The 19,318-nt window shown below is 38.5% G+C and overlaps 1 protein-coding gene across 5 annotated transcripts; it reads left to right on the top strand.

Moving 5' to 3' along the window:
• Nucleotides 1-5,292: 5,292 nt before the first annotated feature.
• On the top strand, nucleotides 5,293-15,499 carry LOC131255898 (zinc finger protein CONSTANS-LIKE 9). Of its 5 annotated transcripts, none has more exons than XM_058256824.1 (7): nucleotides 5,349-5,404; nucleotides 9,268-9,348; nucleotides 9,519-9,616; nucleotides 10,222-10,881; nucleotides 11,904-12,128; nucleotides 13,823-14,139; nucleotides 14,730-15,499. In XM_058256824.1, exons 4-7 carry the CDS (start codon nucleotides 10,294-10,296, stop codon nucleotides 14,857-14,859), a joined length of 1,260 nt encoding a protein of 419 aa, XP_058112807.1. In that variant the 5' UTR covers nucleotides 5,349-5,404; nucleotides 9,268-9,348; nucleotides 9,519-9,616; nucleotides 10,222-10,293; the 3' UTR covers nucleotides 14,860-15,499. The 5 variants fall into 5 exon arrangements, with proteins under 5 accessions (XP_058112804.1, XP_058112808.1, XP_058112807.1 ...); XM_058256820.1 differs by having other exon boundaries at nucleotides 9,519-9,996; XM_058256825.1 differs by lacking the exon at nucleotides 9,268-9,348 and having other exon boundaries at nucleotides 5,316-5,404.
• Nucleotides 15,500-19,318: the final 3,819 nt, after the last annotated feature.

The raw sequence follows: 19,318 nt of genomic DNA, 5'->3' as shown, positions 1-19,318 counted from the left end.
AAAGGCGAGTGCAACATTTATTTGCCATCCAATCTATTGATTAGGTCACACAAACATGTAGGAAAGAAAAACACAAATATCAGTGTCATCCAAAACTTTTGTGATCTCAAGGAAGTTTTTAATGGTGTGCATTTAATTGCAACGATTTCCTTTGATGTGGTCCGCATGAGATTTAAATATGCCTCATTTTTGTATAGCTCAAGCAATAAAATTTGAAAAAAATAGATGGACAGCGTGGATAAAACACATATCATGGTGGCTCTTCAGAGTAGTGGCGGGCTATTGACAGCGTCAACATGTAATCCGCGTTCGTCGCCTACTAAGCTGTTTGCTCTGAAAATTAAGATTCGGTAGTTATCTCTTTATCTAGAAAAAATCTCATTAGGTCTGACCATGATGTATATGTTTTATTTATGCCATTCATCCAATTTTCTATCTCAAAAATAGGTAGATCCAAATCTTAGGTGGACCACAGCAAAGTAAACAATAGCGATCCAAGGCTTACCATTGAAAATTTCTCAAAGGCGAGTGCAACATTTATTTGCCATCCAATCTATTGATTAGGTCACACAAACATGTACGAAAGAAAAACACAAATATCAGTGTCATCCAAAACTTTTGTGATCTCAAGGAAGTTTTTAATGGTGTGCATTTAATTGCAACGATTTCCTTTGATGTGGTCCGCATGAGATTTAAATATGCCTCATTTTTGTATAGCTCAAGTGATAAAATTTGAAAAAAATAGATGGACAGCGTGGATAAAACACATATCATGGTGGCTCTTCAGAGTAGCGGCGGGCTATTGACAGCGTCAGCATGTAATCCGCGTTCGTCGCCTACTAAGCTGTTTGCTCTGAAAATTAAGATTCGGTAGTTATCTCTTTATCTAGAAAAAATCTCATTAGGTCTGACCATGATGTATATGTTTTATTTATGCCATTCATCCAATTTTCTATCTCAAAAATAGGTGGATCCAAATCTTAGGTGGACCACACCAGAGTAAACAATAGTGATCCAAGGCTTACCATTGAAAATTTCTCAAAGGCGAGTGCAGCGTTTATTTGCTGTCCAATCTATTGATTAGGTCACACAAACATGTAGGAAAGAAAAACACAAATATCAGTGTCATCCAAAACTTTTGTGATCTCAAGGAAGTTTTTAATGGTGTGCATTTAATTGCAACGGTTTCCTTTGATGTGGTCCGCATGAGATTTAAATATGCCTCATTTTTGTATAGCTCAAGCAAATAAAATTTGAAAAAAATAGATGGACAGCGTGGATAAAACACATATCATGGTGGCTCTTCGGAGTAGTTGCGGGCTACTGACAGCGTCAGCAGGTAATCCGCGTTTGTCGCTTACTAAGCTGTTTGCTCTGAAAATTAAGAGTCGGTAGTTATCTCTTTATCTAGAAAAAATCTCATTAGGTCTAACCATAATGTATATGTTTTATTTATGCCATTCATCCAATTTTCTATCTCGAAAATAGGTGGATCCAAATCTTAGGTGGACCACACCAAAGTAAACAATAATGATCCAAGGCCTACCACTGAAAAGTTCTCAAAGGTGAGTGCAACGTTTATTTGCCATCCAATCTATTGATTAGGTCGTACAAACATGTAGGAAAAAAAAATACAAATATCAGTGTCATCCAAAACTTTTGTGATCCTAAGGAAGTTTTTAATGGTGTACATTTAATTGCAACGGTTTCCTTTGATATGAGCCACATATGATTTAAATATGCCTCATTTTTGTATAGCTCAAGCAATAAATTTTGAAAGAAATAGATGAACATCGTGGATAAAACACATATCATGGTGGCTCTTCAAAGTAATTGTGGGCTACTGACAGTGTCAGCATGTAATCCGCATTCGTCGCCTACTAAGCTGTTTGCTCTGTTTTCAGATTGAGATTTAGTAATTATCTCTTTATCTAGAAAAAATATCATTAGGTCTGACCATGATATATATGTTTTATTTATGCCATTCATCCAATTTTCTAGCTCAAAAATAGGTGGATCCAAATCTTAGGTGGACCACACCAAAGTAAACAATAGTGATCCAATGCCTACCACTGAAAAGTTCTCAAAGGCTGGTGTAACGTTTATTTGCCATCCAATCTATTGATTAGGTCACACAAACATGTAGGAAAGAAAAACACAAATATCAGTGTCATCCAAAACTTTTGTAATCTCAAGGAAGTTTTTAATGGTGTGCATTTACTTGCAATAGTTTCCTTTGATGTGGTTCGCATGAATTTTAAATATGCCTCATTTTTATATAACTCAAGCAATAAAATTTGAAAAAAATAAATGGACAGCGTGGAAAAAACAAATATCACGGTGGCTCTTCGGAGTAGGTAAGGGTTACTGACAGCTTCAGCACATAATCCGCGTTCGTCCCTTACTGAGCTATTTGCTCTGTTTACGCATTGCGATTCGGTAAATATCTTTTTATCTAGAAAAAATCTCATTAGGTCTGACCATAATGTGTATGTCTTATCCACGCAATTCATCCAAAATTTTAGCCTATTTTAAGGGATAATTAAAAAAAAAAAAAGGCAGATCCAAATCTCAGGTGGACCACACCAAAGTAAACTTTAGTGATTGAAGGCCCACCATTGAAAAGTTCTCAAAGGTGACTGCAACGTTTATTTGCCATCCAATATGTTGAATAAGTCACACAGACTTGTATGAAAGAAAAACACAAATATCAAGCACACTGTAATGATTTTCTGCCATCCAATCTGTTGATTAAGTCATAGAGACTTGGGTGAAGGAAAAATACAAATATCAGAATGATCTAGATTTTTTGGGCCCTCAGTACGTTTTCAATGATGGGCATTCAATCACAACTGTTTGCTATGGTGTGGTCCACCTGAGATTTGAACCTGACTCATTTTTTGTAGGGTAACCTAAAATGAGATGGAAAAATGGATGGATGGCATGGATTAAACAGTTACATAGTCGTGGCGCCCACAGAACAGACGAGTACTGACTTCAGTACACGAGGGTCACTACCAAATCCGAATCAATCCGCACTCCCTGGAAAACTCTCTTCAGGAGTTAACCCCTCCGCAATGCTCCACGCGTTTTCATTTTGTACGAGTGGGGCCCACCGATCAGTTGATCAAAACCGTTTATATCATGGGAACACCTCAGATACGGCAGGGATCAAGCACCTATCTGATTTCATTGATCAACGGCCCAGATGTTTCCTCGAGTAATGACGGTGACACGGATCAGTCCTGCATGAGGCCTGCAGCACTTCCTTCCGTCGGTTCTCTATCAGCTGGGAAATGGTCAATGCGAAGTGGGTCCCACCACTTTTTCTGTCGGCCTTACACCATCAATGGCTAGGCGGGGATTATAGTTCTTGTGGATTAGCAATTCCTTTCTATCAATAATGCGTTGTACGGTGTCTAATGGATGCCAATTTTCTACAATAGTAGGGCTCTGTGGGGCCCACCTTGACATCCGTGTGACATCCAGTCCGTCCATCATGTGCACCACCTCATATTAGGACTATAGGGCGAAAATAAGGCTGATCGGCCGTAGCAAAAATGGGGATGTAGACGTAAACTATTAAAACATTAGTGGGACCCATGAATATTAAAATAAGGCTGACGTTTGATTTTCCACTTCATCCTGGTGGGACCCACCTCGTGAACGGTTTGGATGGCATATAAAGGCCGCTGTGGGTCCCAGGAAGGTTTCAATGATGGGTGTTCAAAAGATCACCGTTTGATTTGGTGTGACCCACTTGAGTTTTAGATCGGCCTGATCTTTGGGCTCAGGTCCTAGAATGACGTGGCGCAGAAGATGGACGGTGTGGATTTCGCACAGACATTACAGTGGCCCCACAGAACTTCTTGTTTCATGGGCTCCTTACAACTATTGTTGCATGAAATGTAGCTGGGATTTAGACAGTTCATCAGGTGGGTCCCACCTTGAAGGGCCCACCTCTCGAACATCACATGATTGGACAACCCTAATGTCCGAAAAGCGGCTACAAACACTAAACGACAAAATAATGGACTTTTATCAATGCTCAGAACTGTACTTATCTGTCGGCTTGGATTGTCAGATCAATCTGAACGGTCGAGATCTTTCTCCAGCATGTGATTAACAGGATTTTGCATCCATGACTGAGTATCTTGTGTGTCTATTCACCCAATGAACGGTCAGATCTGCATCACATGCATAAGTACGAAATTGCCCCTGCAGGCAATCATATCCTTGCGTCAGTCTCCCTCCTTAGAAATGGGCAATTTAGTAATTTTAGCATGACAAAAAGGTTTCTTCTTCCGTCTCATCTGTCCTTTTTGTCTTTGCGTCAGATTCGTGTCATCCTAGCTGGACGTTATACGGTAGAGTCTGTAGCACCAGAGTATGGTAGATCCACCTCTTTAAGGTACACGTGTCATGGACTTCCATCAATCTAAACCGTTAATATAGTGAATCCTGCTTTTTTATTGATTTCTTCTACACATAAAAGCTATTTAAAATCCTATATGTCATTTCTTTTATTTTCCAAACTGAATTTCGACCACTGAATGCTTTTTCTTGTTTTCTTTCCGATTTTAGACCGTTGATCAGATTTATAGATTGATCATAAGTACTTTCAGTTCGACACGTAGATTATTCCTGATATATAATACCATATCAACGGTCTGAAATGATTCATCAGACTGAAACTTGTACTATGAGATGATGGATATACATATTCCTGTAATACCGGATCTACTATACCATCGCAGCATTCTCGCTGCGCTTTTTCCTTAAAAAACCCTTATCCAGTCAACCAATTACGACATTACCCCTAAAAGCGCATAAGTTGATACTCCAGAGGCCACCTGAAATGGTGTCCTTGCGTCCCCCTTCTTGAAATAGAGGGGGACCTTCATGATCATGACCGTTCATCCATTGGGTACAAAAAATTTAAACGGTGGATTATGAATTCTCCTAAAATTTCTATGAGAAGGTCCCATTTATGTACCACTGTAAACCAACGGTTAAAACCAAGATGGCCCACCATTCACACACTACAAGAAGAGGTCTTTTATCTGGATCATGAGGGCCGTTCAATCAGGACACCAATCCACGGTGGGACCCACCGAGACAAGTGTTAGGATCATGTACAGTGCTCGATGAGCGGCAGCGAAAGAGCATGAGGGTTGCACTTTCGTGCGGTACATCGCGGGCTACTATAAGATGAAAAGAAAAGCTCCTCCCGAACTTTTCACGAACGTGGGGCCCACTTCTATGCACTTTTATCCCAAATTCCTCCACCAGAGCAAGTCTCAGAATCCACACCTCTCGCTCTGTCTCTCTCTCTCTCTCCTAGGGTTTTTTTTTTTTTTTTCTAATGCAAGAATCTCCTTATTTTCAAGATCCCCAGAAACCGGTAATTCTACCAAATCTCATTCTCCTTGTCTATTTTTCCTGAATTTCTGGCCTTTTTTCCTGTCTCGAACGAGCTTTTCTGTGTATTCTTTGGCCTTTTCCTCGAATTTCTGTTGGAATTTGGGATATCTACGTTCAAGCAGCTGATTTTCTTGTAAAACAAGCTTTTCCTGTTGATTCTCCTCGGAATTTCTGTTTATGTGAGAAAATTTTGAGGTTTTCGATGGTGATTTTCCGATAAAAGTCGGAAAATTTCGATCCTCTGATAATTTTTGTGTCTTCTTTTTAAGGAAAGTATGGTCTTTCTGCTAAGTGAGATGGATTATGCTCTTTGTGCTAAGTGAGATGGATTTTTGGGATACTTTCTTTGAGAAATTTATACTTTTATTTGTTTTGTTTTGTTTTGTTTTGTTTTTTTTTTTTTTTTTTCTAGAGTTTAATTCATGCATGCATGTGCTGTGATCGTCAGTGATATGTACCTGGACACGTGGATGTCATCTAGACGGTATATGTGGGCGTGAAAATTGTTATGTTGATTCAGGACCGTTGGATTTTTTTGTTCTTCGCTCTCTGTTTAGGGTGATGTAAAGCTAAGAATCGTCTGTCCCTTTTTTTGTGAAAAATATGTTTTTTTTATTGTGTTTTCAGGTTTGTTTTGTTGCCCCAAATATCATGAAATTTTGTGATTAATCCGTCTAATTTGGTGCAAAATATCATGAAATTTCATAATATTTGTTGCAACCAAAGGCAGATTTAAGGATCTCTTGGAAAGGATTAGAAATGGGAATTTCCCCCCCCTTTTTTTTTTCTGAATTTTGAGTGTAAATTCGGCCAATTGGTGTAGAATTCGTTGGCATGGAAATAAAAAATTTTCATGTGTTTTGCATGCAAAATCCAGTGAAGAAAATTACTGAAATTAACAAAAGAATGGAGTGTGATTTGATAAGATTGGGATGTGTACCCTCTCTATATCTTTTCTTTCTTTCTTATTTATTTATTTGCCTAAGATTGTTTTTGTTGTTTTTTCTTGCGTTGATATCTTGAAGTGATTTGAATAGGAGCTTAGAATCCTGGAATATGTCTTTATTTTTTGATAGGGAGGTTGATATTTTATATTATGTTTGTATTCTCTTCCATTATCATTTAACCTTAGTTTTTTTATTTTTTTATTTTTATTTTATTTTTATTTTTATTTTTATTTTAAAGACATAAGATCTGTTTGAGATGCTGAAATGTGGAACTTCTAGCATGAATTCTTTTTTCGATGAACTTGACGGCTTTACTTCAAGATTAATTTATATGATTGTCTGGTGGAGTATGGTAGAATGTATTCAGGCATGCTTTACCTTACACTTGGCAGTCATGTACTCATTCTAGAGTCTAGATACCCAAACTGTGATCTGGACTGGTATGGGACACAACTCAAACATTGAATTGTTAAGGTGATCCTGTTAATCTGATCAACGGGAAGTTGCTCTTTGAACTTGGACTCTTTTCAGCTGTCCATTTGATGATCGCCGATAAAATGGTCTGGATTGTTTGATTAGTGCATTTTGATTAGTCCATTTTGGGGAATAACTTGTTGAGAGTGGGGCCTACAGCCTAAATGATCCTGATGAGTACATGTATTCCATGCGTACAGTTGGATACATGCATGTGTGAGGATCGCCCTACTCTGCTAGATTAATGTATACTTTGTCACGCCCTGAAATTCGGACACAGATTGTGCACCCTTACACCTGAGTTATGGCACATGACTTGTACACCATGCGTACTAAAACCATTCCTTCATACCATTTTCTAGAGGGTTAGTTAAAATGTACACTAAGTTTCTAAAATCAAACCTTTAGCAAAACATCTTAAATTCATTTATTTCAATCATATACACATATATCCACCATCACGATCAGTTATGGCCATTCAAATCCACATATTGATAACATTTACAAAAGTTAAACAAGGTACCACAACCCACCCATTTGGGGCTTTATTAAACTATTTATTAATAAAAACTTTAATTATTTATAACTTTCAGTTACACAACTTAAAATTTGTTCAAAGACATGATTAAATGAATAATATGAGTTCAATTAGATATGTTAGTGATTTAACATATTTAACTCGTCTTCATCAAGATAGGGCTATAGCCCTTGTGAATCGTCCACTAGTTTACTTTCTTGCCCTGAAACTTGAGCACTTGTTTCATCTTCCACTAAATTTGTACAGTTTTCCACTAATAAAACGTCAGCTGGCTAGACCCAGTGAGTGAATCCATCATGATTCATGCACATCATAATTAAAATAGAAATGCATGAATGTCATGAGATGCATGGATGCGTGAATGCATCAAGTGGGTTGATCAGTCCACTTGCTTGAGTTGGATCCCATCAACTCACATCTCCCCCTTTTTGGGGTAGGCTTCCACATATTGTGGGCATCTAGGGATGGCCCCCTAGGTCACCCGGTAATGTAAGTACCTACAAGTCATCTAGGGAGTGCCCCCAGGTATTCAGCGCAGTTATGCGATGCAAGACATGGATGCATGAGAATGATTTATGCGTCATGTTAACAATTGTCACTCATATAGCAGTATATGTTATTTTAATTTTAAGTAAACAAGCATTCAACACAAGGAATCACAATCAGCAAAAATAATCAGATGACTAATTTAATCACAATGGAGATGAAACATGTTTCGATCACTCACTTGAAATCTGGTGATGTGGATTCCGATATGTTACCTCGAGATCAATTAGTTAGCAATTACCTAATTACATAGCTCAATTAACTTTATATTTGCATCTATCTAACATATTTGATCAATTCACCTTTGGTTAATAAATTCTTAATTCGGATAGTCCACACGGAGAATTCCATAATTAGATTTTGAATTCTCTTAGATTGCATACTTATAGTTAGTCATCTTATTATGTAGGGTCCACTTAATCAACCAAGCGTTCTGATCGTCTTGTTATTTTTAGATGATCAAGGATTGTTACTAATTTAACTCACAAATTTTAAAATATCAAAGTTTAGAAAAACCAAAAATTTTGACTTTTTAAGTTTCTTTATTATTCTTATTTTAAATGATCCATTGATTATATGGGACAGATCTAAGCCATTCATTGACATCACAAAATCTCAGATTGAGAATGGGTCAATAGATCGCTTAGATCCAGAACATTTATGTTTCCAAAAAAACTTATTCACAGTATAATAGGTATGATTTTAACCTTTCATCCTTATAGCCCGTCAAATGGTCAGATCCACCCATACTCTCTGGATAACAATTTAGATCTATTCTAGAATGAGCATTTGTAGTGGGGATCTGATTTGATATGTCCGATCACCATTTTAGAATCTAAGGTATAAATGATTCTTATGGTTAAATTTGATAAAAATAGCCCGTCCGTTGATCAGATTGACTTAGAAATTTAAGGCATTGGTATCTTTTGGCGCTTAGGATCAAAGGACTCCTTCAGATATATTTTAACACAGTCGGATGCAAGCAATTAAATTTATTCCTAAAATACTATTGTCCAGATCTGAAATTATAAATAATATCTTTGTTAAAATTTCTCTACGCATCTATATAATGATTGTGTAGATGATCCACACCATCTATTCCATAGATCTGGAAGAGATGAACAAAATAACAAAAAATAAAAATAAAAAGATCCAATGGCTGGAACTTACTTGATCAAGCCCTCCTAGAATCTCCTATCTCTTTTTCTCATTTGTTTTTCTTTTAGAGGAAACCTCTCCTGTGTCCCTTTTAAAAGAAGGCTTTTCTAGATAAGTTCCCTTATCCAGAATTTGAAATCTTTGTGGCATTTGATAGAAAATTTATTATTACTACTCTAGAAATCGATCCTCCGACCTCACATGCAATCAGGAGTCATAGTGGCAAGAGTCAATCCCTCAACCTCTCTCTCAACCAAGACTGTCTCTACCAACTCAACTATTGACTTGTTTTTATTTTTTAATTAAAAATAAAAATATTTAATTATTTATTTTAGTTTTAAGTGCACTAAAATTTAGGATCGTTACATTCTTGCTCTTACTTTTATTTCATATGTTAGAATGTTAATGAGAAATAGAGGTGTGTTGCACAGATACTTGAAGCTTGAAGCACACCTTTAAACTGAAGGAAACAGGTTCCCGTTTGGGCTTTTGCGGTTTTGTCTGCAGCAAGTGCGTTACATTTTCAAAGGTTTGCAAGGCATGTCGATGAGGGGTTTCTTACTTTATCAGCGTGGTTACATGGAGTTGTTAAATCCTTCAAAATTGTGTTTGTTATCTTCTTTATTCTTTTATTATGTGGGTATTCGAAAAAAAATGAGTCTGTACATCAATGCTTTGTAACAGGTTGTGGTTGCACAAATCTTTTGCTGTACTATATGCTTCATGGCCATGAGATAATTGGAGCTGCAGACATGTTGATCTCTTGTAGGGAAGAACCAATGCACCTCTGCTTTCCTTTTTCTCAACAATGAATATAGATAAATGCTTGATGCTTACTCAGAGGACATTTGCATTGTATCACTCATTTGTGTTTTTGTGCTCCTGGGTTTGATTCTCATTTTGATTTTGGTAATTTGGTTCTCTGAGAAATATTTTCATCCTGTTGAATCGACTTTATTGAGTTCAGAGTTCTCTGAAACTATATTTGAAGGTTATAGATACATTGGAACTATCTTTGATGGTTTTATATGCATCCTGTATGGTTTTTATTTTATTTTATTTTAATTAATTAATTAATTTTTTTTTTTTTTTGTCTCTAAGAAGCTTATGAAAGGAAACTGAATGATATTCCAGGAGAAATTTTGGAAATTGAACAGAACATTGTGTTTTACATTTCGATCCTAGAGAAGGGTGTTAAAGAGAACAATGGGTCTTCTTTGTGACTTCTGTGGGGAGCAGAGGTCCATGGTCTACTGCAGATCAGATTCTGCTTGCTTGTGCTTGTCCTGTGACCGCAATGTTCATTCTGCAAATGCATTGTCCCACCGCCACTCACGAACCCTTGTGTGTGAAAGATGCAACTCACAACCTGCTGTAGTTCGATGTGTTGAGGAGAAGACCTTGCTTTGCCAAAATTGTGATTGGAGTGGACATGGTGGTGCTTCCCCAACTTCAGGACATAAGAGGCAGCCTATCAACTGCTATTCAGGTTGCCCTTCATCAGCAGAACTTTCTAGACTCTGGTCATTTGTTATGGACTTCCCATCTATGTCAGATGCTCACTATGAGCAGGGGTTGGGCTTGATGAGCATCAATGAGAACACTGTTAGTACCTGTTGGGGGCCTCCTGAAGACAGCAGCACAGTAGACCTAGCTGTCACAGGTGGAATGCCTGATCTGGAAAATGCAGATAAATTTGATGATTGGATGGGTTCCTCTACGATGTCTGCATTGAATCCTATGCCAGGTGGTGTAAGTCAACCTGCTGGATCCTTGGACTCGACCAACCCAAAGGTGATTTATGACTTTGAAATACTTATTATCTACCATAGGAAGCTTTGCATATATTTATGGTTTCCGTTACATGACATTGCAAAAGATTGTATGAACGTCACATAGCTGCTATCATTATTTGTATGATTGAAGAGCTTTCTGTATAAAATTCTTGTGATAAAAAATTGGCCTGTCTCTTTTATTTCATCCATTAATAGAGCATATCCCTGTTTTGTGCATTCCATTGATGTATGGATGAGTTTCCTAGGTAGACTCTTGATACATTGCATATTCGTAGTTCTGTTTTTATTTTGTAAATGCGCCATGACGAGCAGTACTGGATTCTTGTATATGTAGTTGCTTTCGTTCATGCCATGCTTTGTCATGGGATGTTTTGAATTATGGTTGGAGTAGGCCTCTCCTAGAATCTTGGGCTTTGGATTGGACATACCTTACCGAAATGCTTATTACCATACATGGGTGTGTTCTTGTGCGCTCTGATAAAGTAGCCTGATTGAAGTTGGACATTGCATCTGTAACCTTGGTCATGGGAAAATGATACATCCTTTCATAAATAAGGGCTTTCAAAAAATTGGAGGTGAACATGGTTACATAAAAAAATTGTGTCACTTATTCATCAAAAATAATTATGGTTGGAGTAGGCCTCTCCTAGATTCTTGGGCTTTGGATTGGACATACATTGCCAAAATGCTTATTTCTATACATAGGAGTGTTCTTGTGCTCTCTGATTAAGCAGTGTGATTGAAGTTGGACATTTTATTTGTAACCTTTGTCATGGGAAATGTTACATCCTTTCATAAAGATTGGCTTTCAAAAAATTGGAGGTGAACTTGGTTACACAAACAACTTGTGGTAATTATTCATCAAGGAAAGCTAAAATTGAATAAACGTTGCATGCCTTGGTGTTTCACCAAGTTCAATGGACTCATATTTTGGTCCCTTTCTTATTCACGCATTAGACAGTTTCAGAAACACTGAATTATTTGAGCACTTGTTAATTATTTCTTCGATCCATTATTCAGCTATGCGGCACTATGACAGAAGGCCTCGGAATCTGTGAAGGTGATGACCTTTACGAGGATATTGGTGTGGCGGATGTCAACTTGAGTTTTGAAAACTACGAAGAATTTTTTGGGTTATCTCAGAATCAGTCGGGACAGGTCTTTGAGGAGGCCGGAATCGATAATTTGTTTACATTGAAGAACAAGCCTGCTGATTCCAGTGGACAGGGCAAGTTTGTTGCAGAGGTTTTCTTCTTGAGCACTCTTATTATTATTGCACGATCTCTCATCCAACCCTTTTTTAATATGCAATCTTCTTCCCTAATTTAAGACTGTCATACAGATCAGATCCCTTGTTCTACACTGTTCGTATGTAGCTTAACAAAGTTTCGGGAATAAATAAGAAAAATGGTTGATTTGTAGTTTCAAAATTATTTTGAAAAGATTTTTATGGAGGTGGGTCAATTCTTTCTAAGTTATCATAACTTGGAAACCAAATAATTATAGGCTGAAATCCACGGAATCGGATAGCAAACGCTTATGCCATTAGAATGAGAACCTGATTTTAGTGCCTTCTGAATTTTTATTTCCACTTTTTTCAAGGGAAATGTGCTGATAAAAGTGGGTCTAGATTAAATTAACCTTTGACCAGTCGTAGGTGATCATTGTCTTGTTAAAAGTGTGTAAAACTGGTTTATTCTGTACTAAAGTGTTTTCATTTGTACCCTTTAAAAAAGTGCTTTCATCTATGAACTGCAACATGTAATTGAATATTCATTCACTGAGAAAATAACCTACATATCAGACATTCCAGTGGAAGATTCATCATTACTAAAAGAGCCAATGATTTATCTGCCTTAACTCTTTAGTAAACAGTGGCAGTACACATGGCATGCACATATGCTAATCCAGATCGTCCAAATTGTTTGCCCATTGTGGGCAGTGAGTGTCCCAAGAATCACAGATCAGACAATCTTAACAACCTGATTTTGCCTGTCGGGCTCTGTCTGTTTTACTTTTTTACTGTTCATCTGATTGCTACCGATTGGACTGTAAGAGTAGTTTCCATCCACTTCAGAGCTGTGATTTGGACAGTTTGGATTTACTTACATGTATGCCAAGTGTACTGCAGATGCCAATGGACACCTGATGAGTCCATTACAAGAAATGTGCTTGTCCCCTCCCAATCTCAATTACAAATCTCACTTGGTTAGCAACTGCTCCTAGAACTTTCAAAAACTCCTTGCAGGCTCAGTTCTCCAATCTTATCACTGACATGATGGGTAAGGCTTTGGCAGTCACAAATTTGTGATGGGGTGTCCATGTTTTCCCTTATGAGATTTTGCTTGTTCCTTTCTAACCTTGTCAAATAATTTACATTTCCAGAATCTCCGAAGTGGACCAAATTCTTCACCATGGTAAATTTCAACACTATGGAGAATTCTTCATCCACCCAGCCTGATATGCGCCCCTAGATTCTATCCATCCCATCTATTGCTGCTATTTCAGATTGTTGTTATGTTTTGCTCCCGTTGTTTAATCGTGTAGACCACTGATTGAAAAGTTGAGATAAGTCTTATTAACTAGATTTTTTTGTGCGACCCTACAGATCAACAGTTGAGATTGCTGAACCTGTCCCCACACGTACAAACTGGCACACCACGACACTGATCACATTTCGATATATCAGGACCCTAGAATTCCTGATCAAGCCATATCCAATATCTGAATAAATCTGGATTATAGTTTATATATTTTCTTTTTTATTTGAATAAATGATAGGTTGTATTGTATTTATAGAAGGCAAATAAAGCAAACAGGACTTGAAACAAAAATATTTCTATTTTCACCAGACTTAAAGTTATAGCAGAAACAGTTTATTGAACATTTAATCTCACATGCAGCAGACTGAATTTGTTAATCCACGTGTTCTTTCCTAGGTGTCCTCGATTGGGCCAGTTAAAGCAATGCAGCCAGCATGCAGCAACACCCTATCCGCCGATTCCATGATGTCAACTCCAGGAGTCAAATCCGACTCGAGCCTGTGTTTTCCAGCAAGGCAAGCTCATTCAGGTATCTCACTTTCCTTTTCTGGCATGACCGGTGACAGCGCTGGCGATTATCAAGACTCTGGAATTTCATCAATGCTTCTCATGGGTGAGCCACCATGGTATCCTACTGGTGCTGAAAACTCATTCCCAGCAGCGAATAGGGACAGTGCCGTCATGCGTTACAAGGAGAAGAAGAAAACGCGCAAGTGAGTATATGTAACATGTATGAATGTGTACACATGCAAGTAAAAGGAATGCTATTTGTACATGGCCTTCTGCACATGAGTTCCCATGGGAATATGCCAGCCGTCTACAAGATCGAGAAAACTCATCAATAGACTGCAACGTGTTGGTCATGACCCAAAAATCAGTCTGGTTGGGACAAATCCTAAGTGTTTGATTAGAGAAATAAAGATAACCACCAATTATTTGTGCTCTGTTCTGATTGTGCATTTAAGATTTGTTCCATCAACCTAATTTTTGGGCCATGGCCCATATGTAGACTCAGGACATGCTGCCTGGAACTTCTACATGTTTGCCACATCATCGGGATGTCTTCGAGCAAACATCTAGTACTAGTAAAGCCACATAATCATTTTCTCAGTACATCTAGGAAAGCCAGCCCTGGATAGCTGATGATGGACTCGTACAAGTAACGACATACATACATGGGTTATTGTCACGAATCATGATAAAATTTCTGGTGAAAGTTGTGTGTGATTGCGAAGGGAGTGGAAACCTGCCACATTAGTGAAACACATGGATGGTGACAATTCTTTAATTTCATCTAAAACAGGTTTGAGAAGAAAATACGGTATGCTTCTCGAAAGGCAAGGGCTGACGTGAGAAAGCGAGTGAAGGGGCGGTTTGTGAAGGCAGGCGAAGCTTACGATTATGATCCATTGTGCCAGACGAGAAGCTACTGAGGACGAGAGAACACAGCTTCCTATGTTTATAAAAGCAAAAGCAGAGCTGGCTTAAAGCTTAAAAACTCTTGAGATTTGAAGTATGTTGGGAGAAAGGACTTCTACACACCATCACTCTGCAGATGGAGAACTGCTGCAACCCTGTTCTCTCGGGTATTCGATTTGGTATTTTTATAAAGAAAGTGAGGTTCTCAAGCTTATAGAAATACTCAGTAATGGAAGATCAATCTTCTTAACAAATGCCCGACAGTATGCCTGTTTCTGCTAGGAAAAAAAAGAAAAAAAAGAAAAAAAAAAGAGGCCAATTTATATGATTGGACGGTCATGATCTATGGTTGAATTTACAGGACGGGGGTATGCATTTGGCGCATTTTCTGGAGGATGGGGAGGACATATCACTGCTTTAGCCTCCAACATGCATGATCACATACATCTGACTGGGTTCAAGAATCCAGCAGGCCATATCGAAGGTGCTGCCAGGTTAGATGGAAGGAACTTTTCTACTTTCAGATTATATTTTTATTATGTTTTTGTAATGTGAAGAAATGTAGCATTAGCATTATGCTTGTATGTAAAAACTGAGAGAAAAAAATAAAAATAAAAAAATCAATTTGTAGCAATTGCATATAAGAAGGCTGTAGTAACTGAGTTATTTGGGTCTTGTTTGTAGATAAAAAGCTCTCTTGTACTGTATTTTCCTCTTCTTTGTTTTTTTTTGGTCATTTTTAGGGCTGCTCTTCGGGTAGCCGCACCACCTGAGTTCCACGCCAGTGGGCCCCACAGTTGATGATCCACTCCGTTGATCCGATGTGGATGAGATCATGCATCATAACATCCCCAATTCAACAATCCCAAGCCTTTGGTGGGTGGCCTGCAATTAATAGGCAGGTAAAGAAATACAGCAGCGGTCTCCACATTCAAGCAAAAAAGAAGTTTAAGAGTATTGAATGACTAATAATGTTAGAGGTTTTTTATTTTTTATTTTTTTAAGGTGTGTCCCATCAGATAAACAGTCAGGATCACTTGTATGGACTCGAAAAAGGGCCGAGAGATGCTATAAAGCCACATAATCATCAGTTGCATCAACTGCCTTTTTATCTAGTATACAAGATACTGAGAATTCTGTGGCATTTTCCATGGCATGGCACTGTTTCTTCATTCTTTGTTTTTTTGATGATGAGATGACCAAAGCCCCACAGGAAAAAAAAATGGCGAAGATGATCAGACCACTCCTTCCAAGATCCGCAGCGCCGAATGCAGATGGTTCTACGCATGGGTGCAGGATTGGAGAAATGATGAATGCAGAAATTCAATCGCGGAAAATGGCCATGCAGGTTGTGGCTGGTAGAGGCCGAGTATGGGTTCGCTGCGGACGGGAATCGACATCACATGGTGGAGATTGAAACCTCATTTTAATTAAGGGTAGTAATTGGCAGGTGACCGCCGGACCCAACATGCCTAACCTGGCTTTGGGCCAGGGTTGGACCTACTAGCTTGGCTCATAGGCTTGGTTTGGGCAACGCATGCGGTTGGGTGTCGGCTCAAGTCATTTTAACCCGACTACTCCCCACCTGGCCCAACCCAGCCCATTGCCTTCTGCCTCATTTATTCTTCACAGTGGAATTACTACATGGAAGTTCCTGCACTGGAAACCTAGGTCGGGCCCACCTTGATGTTTGTGAGAAATCTACCCCGTCTATCCATTTTGTGAGCTCATTTTAGGACTTGAGACCAAAAATGAGAAGGATCTGAGGCTCAAGTGGGCTGCACTAAAGGAAAAGGTGGGAAGTGAAATTACTACTGTTGAAATCTCCCTAGAGTCGACAATGATGTTTACATTCCATCCATACCGTTCATAACATCATTCCTAAGGAGATGAACTGAAAACACTAATACTATCCTTCTCATTTTTGGTCTCAAGTCCTAAACTAAGCTCACAGAACGGATGCACAGGGTAGATTTCTCACAAACATAACGGTGGGCCCCACCTACGTTTCCAGCGCAGGAATTCATGCCTTTGGCAGGAAATCCGCGTCCAGTGCTGCAAAGCTCGGCCAGCATTACCTCTGTATTTACAGGTCTGTACAAGTGGGGCCCATTGTATCAACAGCTTGGATCACTAACACCATGGGACCCAAATTGCACAAACCAAAAACAAGTATACTATAGAGACGGTTGGTAAGGCTGCACGCGTGTGTACGGCAAAGCTCATGTACACTCCACACGTGTGCTGGCGTGGCATTATACATACGAGATCCAATCCATCTATCAGAACTGCACCAATATATTGCTGCTCCAGTTCAAGAATCAGGTCGATCCACTGGTCAGGTGAGCCACAGGTACCAAAAAAAAAGAATGTAGGGACCTGAAAAAGCTTGGCTGAAGTTTTCTAATTCATCCACTTGTTTCCAATAATGGGGCCCACATGCTGGTTGAACCAGATTTATCTTTGGAATTTACAGGGTCCAACCTGATGGATGGATTAGAACGTGTGACATGCTGGCACGTGCGGTGGGTACACGACTTAGCACAGTTACAAGTCCTTGTTAACACAATTGAGGAGATGGAATTCGCCCGTGGATTCACTTCGGCCAGCAGCTTTCTGGCTACCTCAACTCGGTTCAGTCAGCAACTCGGGTCAGCTCAAGCCGAGTTTGAGTTTGGGGCTGATGCTGGTGTTGGTGTAGTGGTAGTCGATTTTAGAAGAATGCCACATTCTAATATAATAGTCTCCAGGACCATCAAAAATACAATGTTTTCTACTTCTTTAAAATCGAGTCGTGTCGAGCCTAACCGAACCAAGTTGAGTTGGGGTTAAGCTTTGAGCCTAGTCGAGTTGAGCTCAGGCCAGCTTGAGTTCAAGCTGAAAATTTTTGATCTCAATAAAATAGCTTGGATGGGCTAATTCAATTTTCATTCAAGTCAAGTCAAGCTTATTCCAGTCAAGTCGAGCGAGTTAATTGAGCTAGCTCGGTTCATGTCCAACTCGACCTGTGTCGTCACCGCTGCTGCGCTTGGCATATGAACGGTCTGATCAGTAATTGAGCCACTATAAGGTGAGATGCGGATTGCATCCTGACCCTGCCCGTCTCCAGCTGGGAACGGGCAGGAGCTTTGAGTGGCCACTGGGATGTATTTGTCTTATTCACACTATCCATTCATTTTTGACTATCATTTTATGATTTAATACAAAAAATGAGGCAGATACAAGGCTCAAGTGTACCACACCACAAGTGATGTAGAGCGGGTCACGGACACGTTCATGTCCAAGATGGATCAAAGAAGGCTCGATCAAAGGCAGAAGTCATCAAAACCATCGGAACCTTAAAACAGGCATATATCGCAAACCGGAATGAGTTATTCGGCTATGCCGGGTTGCCCATGCTGAATTTGTGAGATTCCATTATATTGACGGCCAAATTCTATGTTTAGTTCCGTTTTTATTATAAATAGTAAGTTTTAATTTAATTAGAACTCTTCATCCGTTGGGCTTTATAGGAGTTGTGTCCAATATGAAAAGTACTTAGAATAATTAGGAGAATAAAGTGGTTAAGCCACATAGGACACTTAATATAAAAGTAAATTTACCATTTATACTAAGGTACGAATTTTAGTTATAGTTTGTTTTTGATTTCTCTCCTATTGCTTGGTATCCCTATTTAAAGGGTTGTAAACTCGTTTATTTGGCTTAATCAATTAAATTTTGAATTTATTAAAATTTATTTCTATTTTCTTGCTTTCTTTTCTCATGGATTCAAGAAGTCTCTGTGAGGAGTCCAGAGAAGCTCTGTGGATTCGTAATACTTATCCTTGAGGAAGACGGTGATCGACCTCATCACGTTCATCCTTGCGTCAACAAGAAACAGTGGTGATAATGATTCTCACCGTTGAAACTTTTCTAGGGCCCACCATGATATTTATTTGCCATAAACTGATTCATAAAGTTACAAAGACCCAAATGAAGAGAACATAAATACCGGCTCCATCCAAAACTTCTGTCGCCCCCATGAAGTTTTCAATCGTAAGAGTTTAATCCCCATTGTGTAGTCTACGTATATCTTGATCAACTTCAATTTTGAGCTTAAATCCTAAAATGATACGGAATAATGGATAAATGGATGGACGATGTGGATAAGACCCATACATCTATTTTTACATATGTCTACCAATCAAAACCTTTTGTGACTTAGGGCCTGTTTGTTAAATTTGAAGTCGGAAAACTAATAGTGAATCTAGAATAACTTGTTTGTTAACTAACGTATGAAATATATATATTAATTTGACGCATTTACCCATATGAAACATTTGTGATTGAATCCCTATTGTTAAAAATTTCATGAATTACACTAAAATGTTTATTTGTCATCCAACCTATTAAATATGTCACAAATAGCTAGATGAAGAGATGACACAAATATTAACATGATCCAAAGCTTTTATAGCCCAAAAGAATTTTTAA

The sequence above is a fragment of the Magnolia sinica genome, chromosome 9 (assembly GCF_029962835.1).
Source record: "Magnolia sinica isolate HGM2019 chromosome 9, MsV1, whole genome shotgun sequence".
NCBI classification, from domain to species: Eukaryota; Viridiplantae; Streptophyta; class Magnoliopsida; order Magnoliales; family Magnoliaceae; genus Magnolia; species Magnolia sinica.
This window is presented reverse-complemented; position numbering and strand designations above follow the sequence as displayed.